General features: G+C 40.4%; 4 protein-coding genes and 1 long non-coding RNA gene across 5 annotated transcripts; 2 read left to right on the forward strand and 3 right to left on the reverse strand.

The window, feature by feature from the left end:
- The first annotated feature begins 200 nt into the window (after positions 1-200).
- On the forward strand, positions 201-1,650 carry LOC147928726 (uncharacterized). Its single transcript, XM_087486245.1, has 3 exons — positions 201-632; positions 802-1,125; positions 1,171-1,650. Exons 1-3 carry the CDS (start codon positions 201-203, stop codon positions 1,648-1,650), a joined length of 1,236 nt encoding a protein of 411 aa, XP_087342371.1.
- A 337-nt stretch (positions 1,651-1,987) lies between these two features.
- Positions 1,988-3,965, forward strand: LOC147928727 (uncharacterized). The gene is made up of 3 exons (XM_087486246.1): positions 1,988-2,545; positions 2,722-3,611; positions 3,686-3,965. The coding sequence occupies exons 1-3, from the start codon at positions 1,988-1,990 to the stop codon at positions 3,963-3,965; spliced, it is 1,728 nt and encodes a 575-aa protein (XP_087342372.1).
- Positions 3,966-10,009: 6,044 nt separating this feature from the next.
- On the reverse strand, positions 10,010-16,225 carry LOC104758166 (DExH-box ATP-dependent RNA helicase DExH3). The gene is made up of 19 exons (XM_087483711.1): positions 15,583-16,225; positions 15,321-15,475; positions 15,138-15,225; positions 14,703-14,933; positions 14,508-14,603; positions 14,228-14,416; positions 13,934-14,093; positions 13,690-13,820; positions 13,406-13,576; positions 13,046-13,318; positions 12,739-12,933; positions 12,433-12,636; positions 12,271-12,340; positions 12,038-12,186; positions 11,644-11,949; positions 11,490-11,549; positions 11,244-11,396; positions 11,040-11,150; positions 10,010-10,956 (listed from the first exon to the last, which is right to left on the reverse strand). Exons 1-19 carry the CDS (start codon positions 15,958-15,960, stop codon positions 10,480-10,482), a joined length of 3,597 nt encoding a protein of 1,198 aa, XP_087339837.1. The 5' UTR covers positions 15,961-16,225; the 3' UTR covers positions 10,010-10,479.
- A 1,061-nt stretch (positions 16,226-17,286) lies between these two features.
- LOC104742392 (4-substituted benzoates-glutamate ligase GH3.12-like) lies at positions 17,287-20,189 on the reverse strand. Its single transcript, XM_010463394.3, has 3 exons — positions 19,814-20,189; positions 19,623-19,724; positions 17,287-18,791 (listed from the first exon to the last, which is right to left on the reverse strand). The coding sequence occupies exons 1-3, from the start codon at positions 20,080-20,082 to the stop codon at positions 17,429-17,431; spliced, it is 1,734 nt and encodes a 577-aa protein (XP_010461696.1). The 5' UTR covers positions 20,083-20,189; the 3' UTR covers positions 17,287-17,428.
- Positions 20,190-21,253: 1,064 nt separating this feature from the next.
- On the reverse strand, positions 21,254-22,562 carry LOC104763672 (uncharacterized). Its single transcript, XR_015579871.1, has 3 exons — positions 22,046-22,562; positions 21,601-21,948; positions 21,254-21,464 (listed from the first exon to the last, which is right to left on the reverse strand). It is a non-coding gene; the product is annotated as an uncharacterized LOC104763672 (long non-coding RNA).
- Positions 22,563-25,625: the final 3,063 nt, after the last annotated feature.

A 25,625-nucleotide genomic window follows, 5' to 3' on the forward strand; every position in this document is an offset into this window, starting at 1 on the left:
GCAAGACGCCCCGACCCGGGAGAAGCAACTCTAAGCGAGGAGAAACTGTTGCCCGGAAGTTCGAAAGCAAAGATTCCAAGATTCTCAATGACCAAAGTGGGGACGAAATGGAGATGTCGGACGACGTCGCCCATGAGAGGCGACCTCGTACAGATCGTAAGCTTGATCAAAACCCACCACAACCCAGGCGACGGATAAATATGATTATGGGAGGATTAGCAGGGTGCAACGACTCGGTCAGGTTAATTAGGGACTACACCAAGAAAGCTGAGATGAAGAAGTCTTGGCCATCAAGAATCGATTCCCCGAACACGCTGATATCCTTCGACAATAGCGACCTTGAAGGGTTAGATCTGCCACACAACGACCCACTGGTCGTCGAGCTTCTCATAAGTGAAAGCCAAGTCACAAAAATCCTGATCGATACCAGAAGTTTGGTGAATGTGATCTTCAGAAATGTCCTAGCTCAAATGGAAATAAGCGAAAGAGACATCATGCCAGAGTGCCATTCGCAAACAAGATTCGATGGGGATTCCCTTATGTCAATCGGCAACATAAATCTGCCGATCTTCGTTGGGAGAACAGCTCGGTATTTTTGGTTCGCTGTCATTGACAAGCCTACTATCTACAACGTTATCCTGGGAACCCGTGGCTCCACAAGATGCACGTAGTTCCATCAACATATCATCAGTGCGTCAAGTTCCCGACCCCAAAGGGCGTATACGCATTACATGGTAACCAACAGAGTGCGAGGACGTGCTTTTTGATTGAACACAAGATGCGTACGGTGAAAAATTATAGCAATCAAAGCAACGGATCGGCGACAAAAGCTTGTCGCCAAAAGATGGAAAGCCGACCCCGATCCAACAAGGCGTTATCGCGACAGAGGAAGTAATCATCGACGAATCCGACGCGAAGCGCGTGATCATCAGAACTAATATGGCGACGTTCTCGTGGTCAATGGAGGACATGAAAGGGATCGACCCCACCGTCACAACGCATGAGCTCAATGTCGACCCAACCTACAAACCTGTCAAGCAGAAACAGAGGAAACTAGGACCAGAGCGATCTCAGGCAGTTAACAACGAAGTTGAAAAACAGCTCGGTGCTGGCTCAGTGATCGAAGTAAAGTACCCATAATGGTTAGCAAACCCTGTGGTTGTTAAAAAGAAGAACGGTAAGTGGAGAGTGTGTGTTGATTTCACCGACCTAAAAAAGGCGTGTCCAAAGGACAGTTTCGCACTGCCAAGAATCGACCAGCTCGTCGAACCCACCGCCGAAAATGATCTTCTGACGTTTATGGATGCATTCTCAGGGTACTACCAGATCTTAATGCATAAAGACGACCGGGAAAAAACCTCGTTCATTACCGATCAAGGGACCTACTGTTACAAGGTCATGCCGTTCGGCTTGAAATACGCGGGAGCCACCTACCAACGATTGGTTAATAAGATGCTCGCCAAACAGCTCGGCAGAACTATGGAAGAATACATTGACGACATGCTCGTCAAATTAAGGAAAGCCAGCGAACACATAACGCATCTCCGACAATGTTTCGAAACGCTAAACAAGTATGGTATAGAACTGAACCCGGCAAAGTGCACCTTCGCGGTCAAGGTCGGCGAATTCCTAGGTTACCTGGTGACCTGACGAGGCATTGAAGTAAATCCGAGGCAGATCAAAGCTATAATTGACCTACCCGCACCGAAGAATGCCAAGAAAGTACAACGGCTAACCGGTCGAATAGCCGCCCTGAACCACTTCATTTCACGATCCACTGATAAATGTCTCCCATTCTACCAGCTTCTCAAAACGAAAGGAAAATTTGAGTGGAATCAGGCATGTCATGATGCATTTGCCAAAATGAAAGAATACCTATCGACCATATTCCTATACTAGTGGAGTACTAGTTAAGGATGATCGAGGAGAACAACGGCCCATTTTCTACATCAGCAAGTCGCTTAACGATGCCGAGACATGTTACCCAATGGTCGAAAAGGTTGCCTTGGCGGTCGCCACCTCTGCAAGAAAACTTCGCCCGTACTTCCAATCGCATACCGTTGCCGTACTGACCAACCAACCTCTGCGAACAATCTTTCACAGCCCGAACCAGTCCGGACGACTGACCAAGTGGGTGATAGAGCTCAGTGAATACGATATCGAGTACCGCTCCTGCCCAGCCGCCAAGTCCCAAGTATTGACAGACTTTTTGATCAAGCTACCTCTCGGTAACGACGAGCTACCCCACAACAGTTCTCCGAACGAAAGGTGGACTCTGCACGTCGACAGAGCCTCTTCGCACCTCGGCTCCGGGGTGGGGATCCGCCTGACATCCCCAACAGGAGAAATTCTGGAGCAGTCGTTCCGACTCTGCTTCCAGGCAACGAACAATGTCGCCGAATACGAAGCACTAATCGCCGGCCTAAAACTTGCCGATGGCATGGGGATCAAGCGAATTTGTACTTTTTGCGATTCCCAGCTCATCGCCAATCAGTTCAGCGGCGAGTATGATGCTAAAAGCAAACCTATGGCGGCTCTCGACATCGTTCGAATTCTCTCGAACTGATCAAAATTCCAAGGGGAGATAACGCTCCAGCCGACGCCCTGGCAGCACTCGCCTAGACCTCCGACCCTGATCTCCGACGCATCATACCAGTCGAAAACATCGACACGCCAAGTATTAAAGAAGCTCAGCCAGCGACCTGCCTCGCACTTCATCAGCCGAACGAGATCAGAACCACATGGAAAGCTGCAACGTCAAAACGGGACTTTGAGCCTCCATCGAACAACGATAAGACGGATTGGCAAGTCGAGATCCGTGCTTATCTGGCAGACGGCGACGTACCAACCGATAAATGGGCAAAACGACGGTTGACCGCATCAGGAGCCTTACTCATTTGTCTGCACGGTGAAGATACCGAACGAGTCATGATGGATACACACGAGGGAGCTGGAGGGACCCATTCAGGTGGACGAGCCCTGGCACTGTGTATTAAAAAGCACGGCCATTACTGGCCAACCATGATATCAGATTGCGAGAAATTCATCGCCAAGTGCGAGAAGTGCCAACGTCACGCACCAATCATCCATCAACCAACAGAACTGCTCCGAACCGGGGTAGCCCCATACCCGTTCATGCGATGGGAAATGGACATAATTGGCCCACTCCCCACGTCGAGACAGAAGCGTTACATCCTTGTCTTAACCGACTACTTTACGAACTGGGTAGAAGCCGAGTCTTACGCCAATATCAAAGCTAAGGACGTTCAACTATTCGTATGGAAATTCATTATTTTCCGACGCAGGATGTCATACGAAATATTTATCAATAACGGCTCCCAGTTCATCTCCCTTCAGTTCGAAGATTTTTGCGCTAGATGGAGGATCAAACTACGAAATTCAACCCCGAGGTACCCACAAGGGAATGGGCAGGCAGAAGCAACGAATAAAACCATAGTAAACGGCCTAAAGAAACGAATGGATACCAAGAAGGGTGCTTGGGCCGACGAACTCGACGGGGTGCTTTGGTCCTACCGGACGACCCCGCGGCAAGCCATAGGGCAGACCCCGTTTTCTCTAGCCTATGGGGTGGAAGCTATGGCCCCGCCGAGGTTGGAAGTTCTAGCCTTCGCCGAACAATGCTCGTCCAAGACATCGCACTTAATAATCAGATGCTTATGGACAGACTCGATGAGTTAGAAGAGGAACGCGACAGAGCGCTCCTGCAAATTCAGAACTACCAACTCACCGCGGCCAAGTACTACAACAATAAGGTCCATAATCGACACTTCGATGAGGGAGACCTCGTCCTGCAAAAAGTCTTCGAAAATACCGCCAAGCCAAACGCCGGAAAAATGGGAGCTAATTGGGAAGGGCCATACCAAGTATCAAAGGTCGTCCACCTAGGCGTGTATGAGCTACTTACAATGAGTGGTGAGCTACTTACAATGAGTCCGCGATCTTGAAACTCGATGCTTTTAAAGCGTTTTTATTACTAAAAAAATAATAATAAACGGTACGTACGGCTTGTAATCTGAATTAATATGTACCGTAGACTGTTCCTTTAATATGTAATCTGAATTACGAACGGCTTGATCCCTTTTGATCGAAGGGTACGTAGGCAGTCTCGTTCACGAGACGCAGCCGCCAATAATAAAATCTTTAATCTTCAATTTTTAGAATATGTGTTTTTACCTGTCACCTTGGCCCGGTGACAGTCCAATGTTCTGACATAGCAATCTAAACCGAGTTGCAACTCGCAAAACGAATAAGCCGACCACAAGTGTCGCACCTTAGACAAGAGCAATAAGCCGAGAAACAACTTGCTACTCTTAGGGGAAAGGGGAAGCCGACCTCCTACGTCAAACCCGTAATCCTGAGTAAAGCCGAGTCGCATCTCGCAGAATTCCTAGAAGAAAAAACAAGTAAGCCAACCATCGCGCGTTGCATTTTATAAAGAAAATGAAAATCGAGCGATCAAACGTGAAAAAGCCAAATTAAAACTCAAAGCAGGATCAATCCATAATTCGACAATAGTTTATAAGGGGAGTCGACCCCCATACAGCGACAAAAGGAAAAGCGAATGAGAAATAAACAAGCGCCACGAGGATAACAAATTCAGCCTTCTATCCCCAGGTCAGCATTGGAGGGTTCGTCAAATTCCAGCTCGCCGAGTTTCACCTGCTAGAAGCGGCACTCTCCTCGCAGCTCTTCCAGCGTATCCAAAGGGACATACGCACCACTGACGACCATCTTCTCGAGGTACGAACAGATCCCCTCTGCGCGATGACTCTCACAAAACATATGGTCCGTGCTCTCCAGCTGGTCAATATAGCGAATCAGCCTCTCGACGCGAACCCGGCGAGTTGCGACCTCCGTGTGGTTCTCAAAGGGCCCCCTGGTTAAGGGCTTCGGATCATCTTCTTTGAGATTAGGAACCCTCGCCTCGGCCAAGAATGCCTCACTTCGCGAGCGCTCTTCCAGCAATCCGTCCATCCTCCACTTCGAAACAAAAAGTCCGTCAGCAATCAGGAGCTTGAGATATTCCACGGTTCCGTCGATACGATGAAACTGGAAGTGACGTTTGAATTGACGACGAGTGGCGATGATGTAAGCCCTTAGCCTTTGAATCTGAGCATCATATGATTCAATCTCCCCGCGAATCACATCATACCCATAGACTATCTCTGTAGCCTGCTCCGACGAGCGAGAGTTCCTTGCGGCCAACAATTCTCGAGCTTTCCTCAACCACTCCGACCTTGTTGTCATAGGCATGATGACAACCAAATCTGTCAAAGGAAAAACTGCAAAAAAAAAAAGGGGAGAAGCAAATAGTGGAGAGCAAAGTAACTCGAAGGACATATTTATAGGGGAAATCACAATAGTTCCCAAGAAAGAGCAGCCAATCAGTGGGTCTCGAAAACCTCACCCACTGAATGGACAACACAAGTTATAAAGCGAAAAGCGTGCGATAGCAAGATTAAAAGGTCCAAACGCAATGTCTAAAAGAGAGCAAAGTACAGGGAGCCGACCCCTAAAACACGGCGGGTTAAGTACAAACAAGAAAAAATTAAGACACCAGGACGGTAACCGGAGAATCGCGCCCAGGAGTCGGTGGAACGTCATCTTTGGGGCGATCGCCTTGCGGAACGCCGGTCTCCTACATGTTTGCCCTTTCGCCCTTGTCAGCTTGAACGCCTTCGTCCTCTAATCCATCAGCTTCGGTTCCATCGTCCTGCCCTTCAGTGTTTCCACTCTCCGGAGACCCAATCCATTGAGGGATTGCAGGAAGAGGCTCGGCGAAAACCAAGGAGACGTCCAAGTCAGCGTCGGCGATGTCGGGAATATTGATCTCCTCCACTTCGGCCTTTAGCTGGGACATCACGGCAGAAACCTTCTCCTGAACCCCCTCGGCGAGAAGAGAAATCTGACCCTCAACAAGAAGCGTCTCGAGCATCTGCACATTCCCAGCAGCTTGATTATATTCCAGGAATTTCTCCCTGGATGCCTCAATCGCGTCGGTGTGTTCCTTATGCTTCGACAATAGCCTCTGCGCGAGTGGCCAATTTATGATAGGCACTAAGCCTTTCAAAGAGGTTGAACTCCTCGCGACGATCCCTAAGCCTTTTTGTCTCCGAGCTGAGGTTGAGTCGAAGTCCGTTAGAGGCGGAGTCAGATTCTTTAAGCTTTGAACGAAGGTCGTCCCTTTCCAAAATCAACCCGCGCCGGTGATGCTCAAGCTTCGAGACCTCGTCGCTTAGCCTCTGATTAGAACGCACGGCCTCGCTAAGCTGGGCTTCAAGACGCTCAATCCTGTCTGAGGGGTTCAGGGGATTTGAGCAAAAGACCTCCAATTTGCGGATCCGACGTTCGTAGCTAAAGATCATAAAATTAGTGCGCGCGACGAGCTGTGAGACGCAGAATTAGCTGAAGGAAAGAGGGGGAGAAGCTAAATCAAAGGAAGAATAAACGAACCTCGAAGCCAGTCTGAGCGACGTCGGTAACTGCATCCTCTTCTTTCAACCGTTCGACGGGCAGCAGACGACCCGAACCAAAGTGAATTTTACGGAACAGCTCGGCGCACGACTGGGAGTCATCCGGAAAGGGCCGAGCAGCAGAAGTGTAGGTGAATTCCCAATGTTAGTCCGTTGTCTTCTGCTTTTTCGAAGGATCAGATCAATCCTGACCCACACCTTCCTTCCTCTTCTGAGGGCCATCAATCACCATGACTTGACGACCAGAGGAATCGCCGACCTTCCTTCCAGGGAGCGTCTCGGCGGGACCTACGTGACGATTCGAAAGGAGAGGACTGGTTTTGACGGGCTGTTTTCCCTCGCGAATCTCTGCGGAACGACGACCTTGAGGAGGGGCGTCACGAGACAAACCAATGTCAGGGGTATAGATCTCCAGATGAGAATCCGAACGACCGCTTGGACGAGGTGGGGGCATCACCCCGGATGTTTGACGGTAGCGAGCAGACGCGTCAGGAATAGTCATGTTCAGCTTCCCCATCGTTCCAGCTGAAAACAGTCAAGGGAATTAGTATAAAGGCATGGCAAAGGAAATCACCGTTAAAATGGAAAAATGACTCACTAGTCTTCTTCTTCGACGGGGCTCGAGGTTTCTTTGGACGATCCTTTTTGGACTCGGTACCCAGCCAAACGTAAGGGTAGAAAAGCTTGATTACATTTATTTCGGCTTGGAATCAGGCGGAGCATGGTAGGAGACACCAAGGAATGACAACTGGAAAACAAAAGAAAAATACATAAGAATTTGGTCAGCGAGCGGAACAAAGGAAATGACGTAAGAAGAAGCGGTCGACTACCGCGTGAAGGGTTCCACCCACAGAACAAAGGGATAAAAGAATCCTCAAGAACCCCTGGGACAATCTCCAAAAATAAGTAAGAGCGCCCCCAGTTATAGGTTTTGCCTAGCGCCTTCGACAAGGGGTGGTTTCTTCGACGAGGCTAGATAATGAATTTCGGGAGTCTTGGACCGATTCGCCGGGTTGAGGGTCGTCAATTCCTCGAGATGGTCGCACTTGAGCTTGACCCCTGCTGCTTCAGCCATAATGGAAAGACCCACTGCATTACGGAAGGTTGCTGGAGAAAATTGTGAGATCGCAGCCTTGCGTCTAGCGAAATACAACATCAAGAAAGCGGGGAGAGGAAAGGTAAGACCGCACTCAGTAAGGAACTTCTCCGAGAGGCACATGAAACCAGGTGGAACATCCCAAGGGCGTTGATACGTAGCCGGAATCTGGATAATTGGCCGAGTGCTCAACTTCCCAAGTTGAACAGCCCTCACAGCCGCCTCCAATTTCAAGGTGGAACAACGGACGTAGGAGAATATATTTGAACTCACGGGAGGAGCCTCGTCCGAGCCCAGAGAAAATCCCTCGTCGAAAGAAGGTTCCTCAACCAGAGAAGGCACCCTGCAAGGGAGACCAGACGAGCTGGGAACCATCGAGTCAGAAAACAAGCAGCGCTGCAGGATGGCGAGCTTAGCCGCGTCAGAATCCGTAGAATCGGAAGAAGATCGCCCTGGGGAGGGAGACCTAACCCTGCAACAAGTGGATTTGCCCAAATCTCCGGAATTGGAAGGAGTAACTTCCCGGAGATGGTTCGCGGCGGAGGGGTTGATCGACGCGGAAGAAGGCACAAAGGATGGAAACGGAAAAATTAGGAAGTAATTGCGAGAGAGAGGAGGAGAGGCAGAAGTGGAGAATTGTTGGAACAAGGAAAGTATTTATAGGCGAGAAAAGGGTTTAGGCGGTCATCATTACAGACGCAAAGCGAGAAGCAAAGTTTAGGGTTCCGAACTTCACGCGCCAACCAGTCTCACGCGCGCAGATTGGACAGGTTGTCTCGGAGAATGGGAAAACCCACTCGTGACTTTCCATTTTCCAGATATTTGTCCTCGAAAGACCTTTCAGTTATCCGATCCTTGTCCGATTGAAACTTTGAACGAGAAAGCGGTAGGATAATCAAGCTCGTCTATCAACGGGACGTACAAAGTTCTCCGTCTAGACAACTGCGAACTGAAGGTGGGGGGAGGAATACTGTTAGGGGTGGATTCCCCTCCCTACACAAGGCCCAGTCCAGGAAGAATCTTCTAAGGCCCAAATAAACACTTAAAAGAAGAGAGAAGTATCCTTTTAAGTGACGAACCGACACGATTTTCTATAAATAAGAGCGTACGACGCTTAGGAAGAGGATCTGTAAAAAAAGAGGAGCTAAACGCTACAAAAATCACGAGTAATTAGCTGAACGCCTCGTCCAAAACGCGAGTCGACGAGCCTCAAGCTCGTCCTCCCTAATTTCCTTTCATTCGTCTTATTTTCTACCGTTGTAGTCCGAATTATTGTGCTCCGGCACCGAGTTATTAAAGAGAGATTCGACATCTTTTTTACCGAGCTATAAACATTCAATTGTGACCGATCTATACATCAACAATCACTAGACCTTTTTTCTTCTTCTTCTAAACTATATAGTTTCTCTTTATGCATAAGAAAACAAGACTCAGTACAAGAAAATACAAATAATATAACCATTTTACATTTTATCACTTTATGGAGAGTTGATGACAATATTAACTTACAAGAATAAAGGTGTGTATGCATATCTGATTTTATCTCTAGTATATAAGACTGCGGTTTTGTTTTACACATTAAAATACAAGAAGATGCGTTAATAGATATCACCAACGAGCACTGATTTATCTTGTTGCTAAAACCTCAATCATTTTAAAATAGAAAGATTTGCAAAGAAATGCTTTGTTGGTTAGGACTTGGAATCATACTGAAAGTGAATAAAACAAGTCTTGTTTTGTGTCTTATGACTCCAATGTTGTAAAGAAATGCTTTGTTGGTTAGGATCATACTCAAGTGATTTACAGTGACATCAAAATTATGTGGCTTTCCTGAACAAAAAACTACACAAGTCTGAAAATCTCTGTTCTGTAGTCTGATAAAAATTGCAAGAAAACCCCAAATACGTCAACAAAGTTTACTTCAGCAGTGACCGCAGTGAACTTCCCCATCTTCTGAAGGACTTCCATATTCTGCCATAGATGAGTAAGAAGCTCTTAACATGTTTTCTCAAGTCAACAGTCATATACTAACTAAGAGCTAAACTAAACTAACCTGGTTTGCTAATTTTCTAGTAGGACAAATGCAAAGCACGAAACATGTCGCGCGTCTTGCCTTGATCTTGCTCGGCTTTTCGAATTTCATCTCAAAGTACAAGCCTTTCATCAATTCAGGTGATAAGTTCAAATCTTCAAATCTACTTGCCGACGTATATGGTATTTCATTCTACGAAAACAAGAAAAATCAAACCTCCTTTGCATCCGAAAGACCTAGAGCTTGATTGCTCGGTTGATGTACTTTTTTCTTAAAGAACAAAATTCAAGTGAGGTCAGTAAAACATACAGTAATTAGTGTATAATCTTTCTCTAACTCACATTAATCCATCCATTGATGAATACACACGATGAATAAATTAGACAATTTAGAAGCTACACATTCAAATATTGAAATATCTGGTTAAGTATCTTACATACTTTTAAGATTATATGTATATATGCGTATACAATGATAAAGAAGAAGAATCATAACCTACTTAAACTTAGACAAGAACAGAGAGACATAACAAGACTAGTTCCACGAGCCACTCTTATTTGGCTCTTACTACTCAGTACTCAGCAAGAACCTACAGAGCTATTTTTAGAGAGCAGTGAAGTTACTTCCTGGTTGGGTTCTTGATTTTCCAATCAAACCAAGACCTCAGAATAAAATCATCTGCATATCTGAAAACTTCAACCAAAATCCACCAAGCCCTCTCAACTCAGTATTTTGTCTACAAGAATCTCCTAGTCACGACCCTTTCTGTCATTTAAACCTGAGAGATCATGAGGTTGGTAAGAATCCATACCATCGCAGGTTCAATTTTTTTCTCTTTGGTTCTCTCCTATGAACCGTTAACCCCATTTAGCTGATGATGCCCTTGCGGGTTTTTTACTTTTGTTCTTCTTTAACAGCATTGACATGTGGTTAAGATCATTCAGACTCGACCTGGACTCGCCTTGTAACCACAACAAAGCCTCATGAGCTGCATCCTTCTCCGCATTTTTCTTACTACCACACGGCTTTCCCATGAAATCCAATCCGTTGAAGGTAACCATAGCGCGGAACTGGTTGTTCTTAAGCTGTCTTGTCTTGTATACAGGTGTTCCGTGTCCTGCTCGGGCAAGCAATGTCTGAAGTTGGTTCTTGTTGTTTTCACCACCGCTGTTCTGCAGCTGAGTCCCTACTTCTTTTAACTTCTTTGTCGGTGTAGGGCTTAGAGCTTTCCGGCCATAGACGAATCTTCCCTCACATTGGTCCTCCGACACAAGTAATCTAATGGCAGTCATAAGTTTGTCGTATGGTTGAATATCAAGTTTTGGATTCACAAGCTGTAGAAAGACGTGAAACAAAACTGTCAACGAGGGTAAAGACAACAAAAGATGTATCCTCAAGACTAGGGTTGGAACTTTACCTTATTCTGAATAAGTTCGTCGAGCTCTCTTTTTAACGATAGGTATGTATATGCTAAAGTAGGTTTCATGAAAAACTCTAGATATCCTCCAAGCATTTTGAGATGACCATCCTTTTGGGGAACACAGAGATGAGATGATGTAAATCAGATGTGAAAATAAGAACAACAAGGAATTTGACAAGATAGGATAGGATTATAGCTTACAAATCCACCGGAAGATATTTTATCTCCAAACAAAAGAAGCACAGAGTCAGATACAGCAGTAGAGTCTCGCAGGAACACAGAATTGACTTTCACTTTGTCGTTGAAGACTAGCCAAGGGAAGGGAATCATTGGTACATTGCCATTCACAGAACTCTGAAAAATATAAAAAGGAGATGTTGGTAAGAAGCTAAAGATCTCGATTCTGAGGGGAATTTGAAGACTGGTAAGCTAAAAACATGGACTCACTGAGTATAGAAGCACTTGTCCATCTTCCATTGTCTTGAGCGTGATTGACTTTTCCTTATTCTGTGGAGGAGAATAGTTATATTGTAGGGTAAAATTACAAAATTTAGGAAAGAGAAAGAGGTGAAAACTATATGCAAAGGCGACGATGACTCACAACAACAGAACAAATTCCAGGGAACAGGCCAGCACAAATGATTGAGCGGACAAGATGATCATCATGACTCAGCTTACTGCAACCTTCTATGTTATCAATCAGAGAAGCCTCCTTGAGGAGATTGAAAAATTGTTTCCGCATAGAGTCCATGGCCTTAAGAGTTTGAGAAGAGAGAAAGTTCTTCCAGCAGTACTCGTAACCAGACTGTGTTCTTTCAGCAGCTTTCCAACCATTGTATGCTCGAACTAGTGTCAAATGATCGCTGAAATCACGACCAGAGAACTTGGACCTTGCTGTTTCTGCCAGCTGCGATAAAAGAAAACAGGTCAATAATTAGAGGCACTTCTTGGTTTCTGCTGGCCTCCAATCACATGAATATTAAATATAAACTTACATCTTTTTTGTCAAATGGCATAAGGAATGGGTCTCTGACACTTAGACCAGCGACAACGGTCATTACTGGATCTAGACAGTTGAAGATAGCCCCTAAAATAAGCATTTTTCCGAGTTTAGGCTCCACCGGAAGCACAGACAGATTTTTCCCTGCATAGAGAATATAATGAGTTCCTGCCAGAATTTGAGAAACCAGATATGTAAGTAACAGAAAAAAGTCCCGTAGAAACACACCTAAAGCTGTTAAATTTTCATCGTCATCAAGAGCCCCAATGATCTTTAGATACTCAACAGCATTTTGGACCTGAAAATCAACATAACGATCAACAATAGATGTTAAACCCCAAAGGAAAACCCAACGAGGAGAGAACAAATAAAACTGTAGTAGAAAAATACCGATAATGCTTCAGGAGGTTGCAACGCCCTGGACAGGAACTCTGAAATGCTTCCAAGTCTTAAGCTTTTAATTTGTAGACATAAAGACTGCAAAGGTGTCCTAAGGAGTTCCGGCTGCTGGTAGTCAGCAAAAGCATCATAGACACATCTAGGATAGAGGTGATAACATTCTCCAGGCATAACACGACCAGCTCTACCTCTTCTCTGTAATAGAGGACACGAAATGTCACAGTTATTTACCGCTACATGTGAAAGTGAATCACAAAAACATTTAAGCAGCAACAATCATCAACTTCTGTCTCTTACTTGGCGAGCAGCTGCCTTTGAAATCCAAGATGGAAGCAGACAAGGGGTATTGTTAAGGGCATCATAAGACGTCTCTTTTGCTTTACCACAATCAATGACATATACGACATCATTGATGGTGATACTTGTCTCAGCCATATTGGTGGCCAGCACTATTTTCCTAATTCCTTCTGGAGGTCTATCAAAAATCAGCCTCTGTAGGAAAGAAAAGGAAAACATCATCAAAGAAATGATAGCAAGAGCAGAATAAAATTATCACATGTTGTACTTGTGTGCATCGATAGGAAACAATGGATACTAGAATTACCTGCTCAGAGCTGGCCATGGATCCATGACAGGCAAGCAACAAAACTTTGTTCGTATCTCCTAGAAGAGAATGAGCTTCGAGCTGATTCTTTAAGGAGTTTATATCATCCCAACCGGTCATGAATACCAAAACAGCACCAGGTCTCTCTCCTTTAACGATGTGACAAAGCACATTCTCAATGAGGTTAAAGCCTATTGAATCAGGACTCCAGCATGACAAAGAATCTCTAGTACGAAAGTTGTATCCTTTGAAGTCTGCAGCTTCAAGAGCATCCTGCTCACAAATTTGGAAGAATCATACTTTTCAGCAAATAACCTGAGAAATTACAAACTCTGGTGTAATTTAACAAAAAATTCGTACCTCAACAGCAGAAGATATCGGGGATTTTCTTTTTTTGAATTGAGCTTGTTTCTGCATCTTCCATGTCTTTTCCTCACCATAATCGTCAATTTGATTATATGCTGTCAGCCTGTACCCAGTCTTCTCAAGGAAATCCTCCAAGAAATGGGCTCGGACAGGGTATGTAAAACCCTGTATGGAAATTTTCACTTTAGTTCAAATACTATTCTATAACATAAGATACATTTCACCAGGTATGGATAAACGAATAATGTTTACCAAAAGAAACAAGTGCATAAACTTACTGGGATATGCATGGCTGGTGCACCACCAAAATAAGAAGAAAAGAGCTCGGCGTTCAAAGTAGCACTCATCAAGATTAGCTTTAGGTCAGGTCGACGAGGTAAGAGATCTTTCAGGACGATAAGCAGAAAATCTGACAAAAACAAAAAAAAAAAAGTGAGAAAGAGTGGAGTTAATATGGTACTGGCAGTATACAGACGGATCGCCTTTGGTAAAATAACATATTAGAATAATACCAAATTTTACCTTCATTCATCCCACGTTCATGAATCTCATCAACTACAACATGAGTCACACCCTTCAGACTACGATCCACAAGTAACCTTCTAAGTAAAACACCAGTTGTACAAAAAAGAAGACGTGTATCTCTCCCTCTCATTCCTTCAAGCCGCACTTTGTAGCCAACCTTCCAAGACGAGATTTGGTTATAGTGTGAAATCAGATTTGTTCATTCCAACAAATCCTATATAAGTATATTAAATATTCCACAGTGTCAAAATAACTCACAAAAACCGCACAAGAAAGGAGTGTATAACTTACAGATTCTCCTATTTGTTCTCCACGTTCTGCAGCAACTCGTTCAGAAACAGAGATAGCAGATATTCTTCTAGGCTGGGTACATATGATGCTGCATGAAGCTCCACGGGCAGCCTCGATCTCAGATTCTAATATGTACTGGGGAAGTTGAGTTGTTTTACCACATCCAGTTTCTCCAGAAACCACTACGACCTGCAAGATGCACATGATACGCAGGATGCCAAACAGTTAGAGAGATTAGTTGATATATTTACATGAAATAAATGAAAGCTTTGCAGTTCACCTGGTTTGCTGCAATGGCTTTCAGTAGTGCATCTTTCTCTTTGTAAGCAGGAAGGGTTTTGCGAAACTCTACCATTTTCTGGCCTTCTGGAGAATCCTGTCAAAAGACACAGAGATACATTAAACAATATATGAAAAAGGCATCTGATTCACAACATATATGAAAAAAAAAGGCTACAGCTTATGAGAAACCAACCACCCATTGCTGTTGCTTGCTCCTCAGTTGTAAGCTTCTTGGACGGAGTATTCTTTCCCTTGCAAGACTATTTTGCATCACTGTCTCTGGGTTCTCATATTTTCCATAATCGGATGACAAACTATCATTACTATTTGGCCTAGGCATCTCTGGAATCAATGTTTTTTTCTGATCGAGGAAAGCATGCAGATGGGCATCTACTTCGCTTTGTAGACCAAAAGGCAAGACCACCTTTTATATCCAAGACGCCATGAAAAATGAACAAAGCATAAAACATTTAAGAAACTTACTAGTTAAGAAACTCCAATACAAATATCGTAACAGAAATCAGCCAGCTTTGCATATCTCTAATACGCAAGCTCCCTATCCCGGTAAACAAAAGGTAGACACAGAAGCATATAAAGAACGACAAGTTTTAAGAATCACTAAATATACCTCTCTTTGTGGACGTTTATCATCAAGGTCAGGTCTATAATTTGGCAAAGGAGATTTGCTAATGACAACAATCTTCGAATACTGACGGCTGCAAAAAAACAGAACATATCTCTATAAACTTGCAAAGAATAAAACTTAAACCTCAACCTCAAGGACATGTTTGGTAACATAACGAAACTCTACCTGTGTAATCCCATTCTGGTTGCCATAGCTAAGATATGATCAAAATCACGCCGATCTTTTCTCTCCCTTGACACAACTTCTTGGTCTTCTTTGTTCCGGAGAAGCATAGTTAGTTTAAATCTCCATTGATCAATATTATCAAGAGTCGAACCCGCCTATAACAACAACACAGGAAAACAAAACAAAGCCTTCAAATTTACCAAACTTGACAAGTGTTGAAGATACCACCAAAACACCCTTTAACAGACTCTATCCAACTAACCATTTGCTGAGACTGAGAAGGCCCAACATCTCGGTCCGACTCATCGCTTGATTCATAGTCATTGTAAGCAATACGTCCATAGCTAGAGTTTTGCCTCTGAAAGTACGGTAAATTAGCTGCTCTCCACTCTACTCCAAGAGTCGAAGAAGAAGCATCACCACGACCTGATTTCACAGACAAGACCCTCGACCTCTGAGAATGCGTAACCAATCCACCTGACCTCCGGCAGTGAAGAGACCTAACCACAGATGAAGGTCTTAACAACAATTTAGGGGTCCGGTGAAGCTGGACGGAGCTATGTTGAATAAACATGGAGGCAGCACCGACGACGGCGTTAGGTCTGATATGTCCTCGGAAAATTGCAGAGTAATAAGACATTTTTTTCCGATATCAGAACATCTGAAAAATGCTAAAAGAGTTGTCTTTTCACGACCAAACAACACCCGTCTCTGTTCTTGGGTGAAGTTTAAGACAGAGACAATGGTGTTTGAGTTTTTGATGAAAAGGTGAGGTTTTTGTGAGGCTGCGTAGATGCCACAACCCTTTCAGATGACGGTCACGACGGAGAAGAAGACGACGCTGAGATTTAATTATTGGGCTTTTTGTTTTGGGCCCAAAGTAGTATTTGGGCCAATCCGATTACACCTAGACTAGTCTTTATTCTTCTTGTGTTTATGTGATGGTTGGTTGGAATCTCTTGCTTTCACCATATGCTTGCAAAATATTTGGAGAACAACCTTAGAATTTGGTTTAGTACACAATTTCCTTTTCATGTCTATTTATAGATTCAATCCACATCAGTAGAATCGGATATATGAATATATATATATGTAGTGAAAATATTCCAAACGTAAAGTTAATCATTTGTAAAAAAGTAATAAGACTGATAGATTTAAAAGTCGTTCATCGTTGTGCTTAGCAACTATCTCAGGGAACAAAAACAAAATTAAAAAAGCTACCAGAAGATCCTTTGCATGACCTGTGGAGCCTGTGGTTTTGCCAAGTTCTTATATGATATCCATTATCATGTGCCTATGTGCAGAGAAGATTGCTTTCTGTTGTATATGTTGTTTGACACTAGAGATTCAGAAACCTTGTTGTGTACTTGTGTTGAACTACTTTGGTTTCATTCCCAAGAAGCTGTCTGGTCAGTGACTCATGATGATCGTCTTCTTGACCCTACTCTTCATTCACATGTCTTCTCTCCTCAGTTTTACCCCCAAAGAACTAAGTATAATCCCTGCATTATGAACACTTCCACGTATAGGACAGTGAAGAGCTCTTCCAATGATTCCAATCCCCCTCTCTCGTCTCCTACTTCACTTTTTGAATGCCGGTGACCGGAGCACACTCTCAGAAGGTTAAAGCCGTACCTTCACTTTCAGAAATGCAAAGTGATGCCAAATGGGTAGGCTACCTTGATTGGAGCCATGGTGGTATGCTCACAGCCTTGTTCCTCTTAATCAAGACAAGAGAAGTTAAGGATGACCTAAGGTGTTAACACTGTCATCTGCAATGGGTCAGCCTTGTTCCTTAGGTTAAATACAATACTCCTTTATGAAAGTCATAACAGGCTTTATGAAAACAAAAAGCTCTGTCATCCGGTCTGTAATAGTTGGCCGTGGCTTTAAGATGATATTGATCATATTGATCATCAAGTACAAAGATTGCAATATTTGATAAGAAAAATAACACATTGTGGTGCTAGTTGTGAAAATGTTTCTCCAAAGATTCAAAATTACATTGCTTGTCACACATTTCCGTTATTATAAATTGCAAACATTACCAATAGGCGCACAAACAAGTTGAGTACCCTTATTCAAAGCATTTAAACATACACGAAAAACTATAAGTCGAGAAGAAGATATTTTTTGGTGTAGAATCGAGCAAGAACCTTATTTTCAAGAACTGCCAAAGCTTCGGAAGATTTGATACACATAGGTGTCTTATATTGACCAACCGAACCACCTTGGGAGATGAAATACTCCATGAGAGAATCAAATGTTCCCTCTTGCACCACTCTTATCTCGAGAGCTCCAATTAATCCATCTTTACTTCTAAGTTTTCTATAAAAAGAATCAAATGATTCCTCTAACGCATAGCAACATTCCGCCAATACATTTTCGTCAAGCTCAACAACATAGTTAACATCTTTAGCTTTGAGTTCCCAATAAAAAACGTAATGACCTGGAAAAGTGGATATATCAGCATAGCATGTGAATCCCGTCAACATTAAATTTGTAGACTGATCAAGAACAAGGGTGGCACGAGCGGACGCCTTTAAAATATCCTCTTCAGTTGTTTCTTCAATCTCGACGCTTAAAACCATATTCTTTCTGCGTACAAATCTGAACTGAGGTGTGCTATTGTAAAATCCAGTCACCTCTAGAATATCTCCAATAAGATATCTGTGTAGACCAAAATAATTTGTGATCACGGGTTCATAGTAGCACCCTAACTTAACATCCACAAGATCAACAATGCTGGCCATCTCTCCCTCATGATCAACAGGTAAAAACTCAAAGTAGGAGATGTTCGGCAAAAATGTATAGGATACATCTTGTGGTTTGGATAAAGGATCCAAATTAATCCCAAACAAACTTTCAGAAGACCCATAAATCGTGGAAACTATAGGAAGTTTGTTGGAATAAAACTCCAATGTTGGAATGTATTGGGCCATTTGTCCGGTAATAATGCATTCAAAATATTTGGCTTTGGGCCAAAGTCGTGAGATGATACCTTCCCAAGACTTGTTGCTGCATTCTTTTTCAATCACATCAGCCAGTTCAGGATTAGGTCCTCCAAGAATGGCCGAGACTGAGTTTCTGCAATTAAGGTCAGTGATCCACTTGCTCACATGACCTGATCTAATATTACTAGACAATTCTTTCCAGTAAATTTGAAGAACATTGATTGCTTGGACCAAAGCATAAGCAAAGGAAGAACCAACTCCCACAACCTCATCTCTTTGGGAAAGCCCACATAGAAGATGACAATACACACTTTGGTTGTTGTCGGGGCACAGTATGACTTGGTCGGGACTTGTGAAATCAGAATTACACTTTGATGGCCGGTTAGTAAAATAAGGGCTCATTACAAAGCTTGTAGACGCCAGAGCAACAAGTAATCCGGAGGGTGTTGTGGATTCCGATCTATTATAAAGAAACAGCATTTTCTTTCCTTTCTTGGCATCCTTGTCATTGAAATGCCTATACACCAGACCAAGATGAATTCAATATACTGTACAAGGTTTATTATTTCCTAGTATATATATATTTCTTTTTCTTTATATATGTATGTTATAAAAAATGTACGAAGTAGTAAAATTTATCCATATATATTATTTGAAGATTGGTTTTACCTTCTGAATATAATCTTTATGTGTATCTTGGAATAGATAGTACCATCACATTGTTTAGTGGTTATAAATTCTGAGAGTAGATTTTGGTTTCTCCTCTCTAGGGGTTTTTTGTGTGTTTACACTTCGTGGATTAGATTATGTAGTTTTTTTTTTGTAAATCGAAGGTAAACATGCAAAAAAAGATATTAGGTGTTTTTTTTTTTGCTTCTTAGCGCATCTGGTAGCAATGCCTAGAAGTCGCTCGTTCTATTGATGACATTTGGAAAGGAATTATATTCTAAAAAAGTTTCAAATTTTTGTAATTTTTATATTGTTTTTACAAATTAAAATAATTTTTGTTATTTCAAAATATTAAACTCTACAACTTTACATTGATTTCTTCCAATTAGACTCCATCAAAGTTATAGATAAACTTAACAATGCATTAAGATTGACCAATTCTTTCATCTACGGTGCCCAAGTTAACAAATATTTTTTTAAGCAATAAAGAAATTATATTTTTTAACTTGTCTTTTCCTATATAAGTAATAACAAGTTAAAAATTGAGGATACTTTGACGGTTTTGACCCAAAAAAAAAATTGTAGAGATCGAAATCATTTCATTTCCAATCCAATTTACCAAATCAAATTAGTTAGAACTCATTCTAGGAAAAAAAAACTGATAGCGAAGGAAAATTACCTGGAAGTAACGAGAGACGATAGAGTCGAAAGGTATCCCAGCGTTTCAATGTACTTATCGTTGATTGGAAATATCTTTTGTTTCCCTCCTGTAGTTCCGGAGCTACAACACAACGAGTTCTTAAGCATACTCTTCAGTTGATAACTAGCTGATCCATTAATTGATGATCATGATAATAAAAAGTTATGTACCTTCCGAGGAATCTAGTTATGGGTCCGCCCGAGATCACATCGGAGGGCTCTCCGTTTGCAACACGTTCGATATAAGGCTTGACATCATCGTAGCTCACCACCGGTACGTTCTTCTTGAAAAAATCTTTATAAGAGCTTCCATGGAGGAAGCGTTGGAGATACTCTGTGTTGGCGTTAAGTGTGAGTATCTCCTTCAATACATCATCTTGTATTTGCTTTGCGTTCGATGTTAACACGTCCAGATCCTTGAGATCAACGCTTAAACTCATACTATTTTGTTCCGTTTATCTAAATATTTTTATTGATATCTATGGTAAGGGTCGGGGGGCTCTTTATGTAGCACTAGTAAATTAATTTATTGATACATATGGTAGTGAATGGGAGTGGCGTAACCGTAAAAGACGAGATGTTTCTTAGACCATCATTAGTGGAGTAACCCACTATAGTTACTCTCACATTAATTAATTATATAAATAATCATAAATTAAGTTAAGTAACTCTAAGAGAACTTAAGCAAAATCACCCTATTACTAGAGAACTCCAAAGAGGTTACTCAAGCATTTAAATAATAATTTTTTAATTTTTGTTTATTAATTATCAAATTTTAATTATCTAAAATGATAAAACAATTTTTTTTTTTATATTACATAAAATAGAAAACAATTTTTTACAAACTTTAGAATATTAAACATATTTTACAAAATTCGGAATAGTAAACATATTTTATAAAATTGAAAATATTAAACATATTAAACAGAATTTGGAATAAGATTTATTGTGCGGTTGCACCAAATTTTTGTCTGATATGCTCAATCAAGTTTTTTTGCAAAAGATCATGCATTTATGTATCATGAACATCATTTCGAATGCCCATATCTGTAGAATATTAAATTTAAGAGATCGGTTTACAAATTTGATATTGTCATTTGACCAAATATTAACAAGCATCCATGATCTGATCATCTGAGACTGCAAAAATCAGTAGATAGAAGGAAATGGTAAGCAGACTTGAATCAAGAAACCTTATATGAAACTGTTCAGCGTGGTCTGATTTTCTTGACATTGTCGTAATTTTGGTTGTTTATGCTGCGGAGTCGATTAACATAAGCAATATATCTTAAGTAGTAAATGCTTAGCTAAAATAAAAGCAAGTAATGTCCCCCTCCAAGCAAAGGAAAAGTGTGGTTGTTGAGGCTTTGGAAGAAGACATAACCGCTCACATGAATGAAACATACATGTATCAGCGGTTTACATTAATCAGCTTTGGAGATCTCTGTATCTTGTCCTGTTTTCTCAATTGTGTAATACCATGTGATCTGTAATTTACTTGTCTATTTGAATAGCAATTGTGGTTATAACGTAGTAGCAAATAACACATTTGTTTTCTCTTCAATTAGACAAACAAGCTATTCAGTTTCTTTTATGTAAGTACAAATATCTCTTTAAGCACACAGAATAAGACACCAAGATGATGGTGGTGAAAAGAAATTTGAGCCATTAGCTTCAAAACTCCAAAGAGAAGCCTGATCGGTAATAGAAGCCTGCAATTTGCCAGTGGTCAGAACTGAGATTTGTCAAGGCTGTCAAAGTAGGGATGATCCATAGCTACTTTTGCTGAGATTCTATCAGCTGGATTGTACCTCAGCATTTGCTGCATTAGATCAAACAAATTATCATCAACTTAGAAACCCCAACAGAAAGAATCAGACTTTTAATCTACTAAAGAGATCAGAGAATCTTAGGCCACAGAAAAATCCGGCGATGGTCATATTTAAGAAGAGTATTACCGTGAGAAGATCAATTCCTCAGGAGATAGAGATGGAACATCACGTGATAAGTCTTGCGATTCCCACTTCGGATACACATGCCAGTCACGCAATGGCATTACACCGGGCCATTGCTGCTCAGTTGGTGTTCCTAGCAATCTCCATAACCCAAAACAAAACCATGTTTTAAGATATACATTAGATTGAGTCCTATGATCTAAATAAGTTCACAAGAACTGAACCTAATGAACTAAGGTGCTAGACTGATTCCTAGGCATCAAAACTATGAAGCAAATAACCTGAAAATCTGAAGCAGCTGCTGAAACTCAGAATCACCAGGGAAAAGAGCTTGCCTCCTAATCATCTCGGCTGCCAAAAAATTAGTAGGAAACATCAATAACGCAAACAAGTAGAGAACAAAGACGAATTCAAAAGGGTATAAATTAAAACACGATAGAGCACTAACCAAATATGCAACCAACAGACCACATATCAACAGCAGTAGAGTAATGAGTAGAACCAAGCAAAACCTCATGAGCTCTATACCATAACGATGTAGAGTGATTGAGAAAGCATATGGAGAAGAGAGATTTCGCGTAGTGCCGTTGGTGGTATACCTTCTTCGTCCATCTCGAGTCTTGTCTTCTTCAGGGCTACGAGTTTACCGGTGGTTTTCTCCATTGCTTTGTAGACTTTACCGTATGTTCCTTCACCGACCTTCTTGAGCTTCTCGTACTTGTCCATTGATTGAGATTGTACTAAGATTGAGGATTTTGAGTTTTGGGGGTCTTCTTTATAAACCCTAAGACCTTGTTTATTGGTGGGTTCATACCCGGAGGCTGGGTTACGCCAATTCAGTCTTCAATTCAGTCTCCAACCATCGAGATTTAGCCGGAAAAATCAACGATTCGATGGTAATCAGTTGATTTTTCTGATGGTTGTTGATTCGCCTGTTTATCTCCCACGGACGAGAGAGACGAGAGAGGAGAGAGATGTCGGGAAAGAATGAAAAAAAAATGAGGAAAAAAAAAATTACCTTTTATATTTCTGAATCCACCAATCACAAATGGCCACGTCGCGTTACTTAAGCTGTTGCTCCAAACCCTTCCCACAGAACCGATACTCTTCATATTGGACTAAAATATAGGTTTTATATTACAAATTTGGGCCCCAATACAGAGAGTAACCCAGAGAGTTACACCAGTAATCATGCTCTTATGGATCCTATTTAAGTTCACCAATCAATATAACTTTTTAAAGATGCAATGCGTTTTTTCTTTTGCTAATAAAAAAGTAATAGTTTAATATACGGTTCAATTTTTCAAGGAGAAACTAAAAAACGTGTGCACCAGTAATAATTCATAGGTCCAAATGGTAAACACGGATTTAGTAGTGTGGGACAAAAAATTTGCTAATGCGGTAAATTTAATTGCGGTATGTCCTAGATAAATATATTTATATAATAAATGTGGTTATTCCAAAATAAGCAGTACAAACTAATGTTTGATTATCCAGGTCTTCGTGGCCTAATGGTAAGGACGGGCTCTGGTTGCAAACACAATCCGAATTCGAACCCTGCTGGAAGGAACTTTCTCACGAATTCTCGGACATCCACATGGGTATGGGTTCTTGCCTTCGACCCATTTGAATACCCGGAAAGGGGCCTACCCATGGGTTGCCCTTTTCCCAGGGGATTAGTTTGGGCCTATGTGGGCTTAGGATTACCCCTGAGTTAACAAAAAATAAAAATAAATAAATAATAATAATTTGCGGTACAAATTTCGTATTATTTTATTAATAACTAGTATAATAATATATTTTATTAATAAATAAAGTTTTAATTTCTGAATTTTAAATACCAAAATTTATTTAAAATTAAAATTTGTTTGGTAAAACTAATATTGCAGTTCACAATTAAAAATTTGAATGGTAAAAAGAAAAAACCGATGCAGAGTACCATTAGTAAAAATGTTAGAAAATATAATATCAATTAGTATAGATATAAATTATTCTTTTTGTTTCGTTTTAATGAAAAAAATTTCAGTACATATTATTTAAAAAGTATTTTTGTATGATCCATTAAATCTTTTAACAAATGTATTTTAATACATTAAATCTTTTAGCAAATGTATTTTTATATTAAATAATTTGAAAATACATTATAAATCAAATGTTATAAAATAATATATATTTTTAAAAAGTTACATATGAGTGGGAAGATATATAAAAGGTAGAAAGAGAAGATTGAGAGAATGTATTTTTTTTATCTTGTATTTCTATTTCTATATTTTTATTAAGTAGTATAAGATATATATTATTTTAATATTAAAAGATAAAACAAAAAGAAAAAATTAAATTATTTTGTGTGGTTTTCGAAAAAAACGCTGGGTAAAAACTGATGTATGTTGAGAAAGCGGTTGAAGACATAATCCATTGAACAATACAGCAAATCTTTTCTTTTTTGAAAAAAACGTAAAAAAAAAAATATTGGTGATTGGGGACAGCAGTGAGGTTTTCAATAAAACCAACTGAAATCCGTTTTTTTTAAGTTACCTTTCACTACCATAATATATGTGTTTTAATTTTTCTATGCGGTTTTGTAAGCATTTATATATGTATTGCATGCTAATGTTTTTTTTTTTATCAGAAATGTGTTTCTTTCACTTTTTTTATAAAATCAATTATATTAAAGTTGTATTTACAATAATAAAATATTATTTTTAGAATATTATTTTGTAAAATTTGTTATCCAATTTACTTTATTTTAAAAAAATTATACTAGGCATGGGCATAAAAATTGTACCCGAATATCCAACCCGGAACCCGACTCGAAAAACCGGATTCGGGTTGGGTACGGGTTTGCCTATAAAACTCTATTGGATTCTATTTTCTAATACCCGTGGGTTCGGGTTAGGGTCGGATAATATCCGATACCCGTTTGGGTACCCATTAAACCCGAACATATAAACATATTTATAATATTTATCATTAATATAATACAATTATTCAAAATTATGATTATAATTTTGAATTTTTCATTTAGTTTTATACCTAAATATCAAAAATAATCAAAATATCTAAAATATTTTGTCACATAAGTCAAAATTTAACTAAATTTATTTAAATTTAATTAATTTTAATTATATTTTTCGGGTACCCGGTAGTTCGGGTACTAATCGGATTCTAAAATTTGTAATCCAAACCGACCCGAACCCAATAATATCCAAACCAAACCGAACCCATATATTTAAAAATATCTAATGGGTTTTATTTTTCTAAATCCGTTTATCCAAACCCGAATGGGTAATACCCGAACCCGAACGGATTACTCGTATGCCCAGCCCTAAATTATACATGTTCCTTGAATTATACTTCAATTATATAATTTTATTGTTCCACATCTTTATCATTTTTTTCTAAATATTATCTAAACATATATATGTGTATAATCAAATATATTGTTAAAAGTAAACCATTATTTTATATCATTTATTTGTCTTAAACCATACTTATCCCGTAAATATTTTTCTTTCATATGTATCTTGTATCACAATTGAATCGTACTGTACAATAAAATCGTTTTTCCCATACAACCAATATTGTTACTATTTATACCCATAATCTCAACCGGCACAAACTATAAAAAATATGCAAGTGATCAGACCATAAAAAGTCGTGCGAATTGATTCGAAAACCAATCAAGCTGTCAAATATATTAGTTTATTTCCGAGTGACTGCACAGAATTAAAAATATCATTTTAGGTATCACTTAAATTTATAATTTGATAGTTGGAGATTACTAATTTGGATTGTAAACTAAAAACTTACAAAATTCCTAATGCGATATAAGAACCTCAAACTACTTATGTTTCATAAATCTCAGCGCTAATCTTGATTGGAAAACCATGTATAGACATTATAGATTTCTTTTTGGTGAGAAAGTATATAAATTATATATAGCAGACACAGATTTTCACAAAACTTGATGACACCGTACCAACCTCAAAATACTTTATTAGAGATATCTAAACTAGGAACAACTTTTT

Source organism: Camelina sativa, chromosome 14, assembly GCF_030686135.1.
Source record: "Camelina sativa cultivar CO46 ecotype springtype chromosome 14, ASM3068613v1".
Taxonomy (NCBI): domain Eukaryota; kingdom Viridiplantae; phylum Streptophyta; class Magnoliopsida; order Brassicales; family Brassicaceae; genus Camelina; species Camelina sativa.

Bases quoted from the DNA above. Each gene is read 5' to 3' on its own strand.
- LOC147928726 (XM_087486245.1), top strand. From the start codon at position 201: ATGATTATGGGAGGATTAGCAGGGTGCAACGACTCGGTCAGGTTAATT. The intron at 633-801 runs GTTATCCTGGGA...GAAAAATTATAG, and splicing joins ACAAGCCTACTATCTACAAC to CAATCAAAGCAACGGATCGG. The intron at 1,126-1,170 runs GTAAAGTACCCA...GTTGTTAAAAAG, and splicing joins GTGCTGGCTCAGTGATCGAA to AAGAACGGTAAGTGGAGAGT.
- LOC147928727 (XM_087486246.1), top strand. From the start codon at position 1,988: ATGGTCGAAAAGGTTGCCTTGGCGGTCGCCACCTCTGCAAGAAAACTT. The intron at 2,546-2,721 runs GTTCGAATTCTC...GCACTTCATCAG, and splicing joins CTATGGCGGCTCTCGACATC to CCGAACGAGATCAGAACCAC. The intron at 3,612-3,685 runs GTTGGAAGTTCT...GCTTATGGACAG, and splicing joins GAAGCTATGGCCCCGCCGAG to ACTCGATGAGTTAGAAGAGG.
- LOC104758166 (XM_087483711.1), bottom strand. From the start codon at position 15,960: ATGTCTTATTACTCTGCAATTTTCCGAGGACATATCAGACCTAACGCC. The intron at 14,417-14,507 runs GTGAACTGCAAA...TGCATCTTGCAG, and splicing joins AAGCCATTGCAGCAAACCAG to GTCGTAGTGGTTTCTGGAGA. The intron at 14,094-14,227 runs GTAAGTTATACA...TCGTCTTGGAAG, and splicing joins GAGAACAAATAGGAGAATCT to GTTGGCTACAAAGTGCGGCT.
- LOC104742392 (XM_010463394.3), bottom strand. From the start codon at position 20,082: ATGAGTTTAAGCGTTGATCTCAAGGATCTGGACGTGTTAACATCGAAC. The intron at 19,725-19,813 runs GTACATAACTTT...GTTGTGTTGTAG, and splicing joins ATAACTAGATTCCTCGGAAG to CTCCGGAACTACAGGAGGGA. The intron at 18,792-19,622 runs GTAATTTTCCTT...TCTGGTGTATAG, and splicing joins TCGTCTCTCGTTACTTCCAG to GCATTTCAATGACAAGGATG.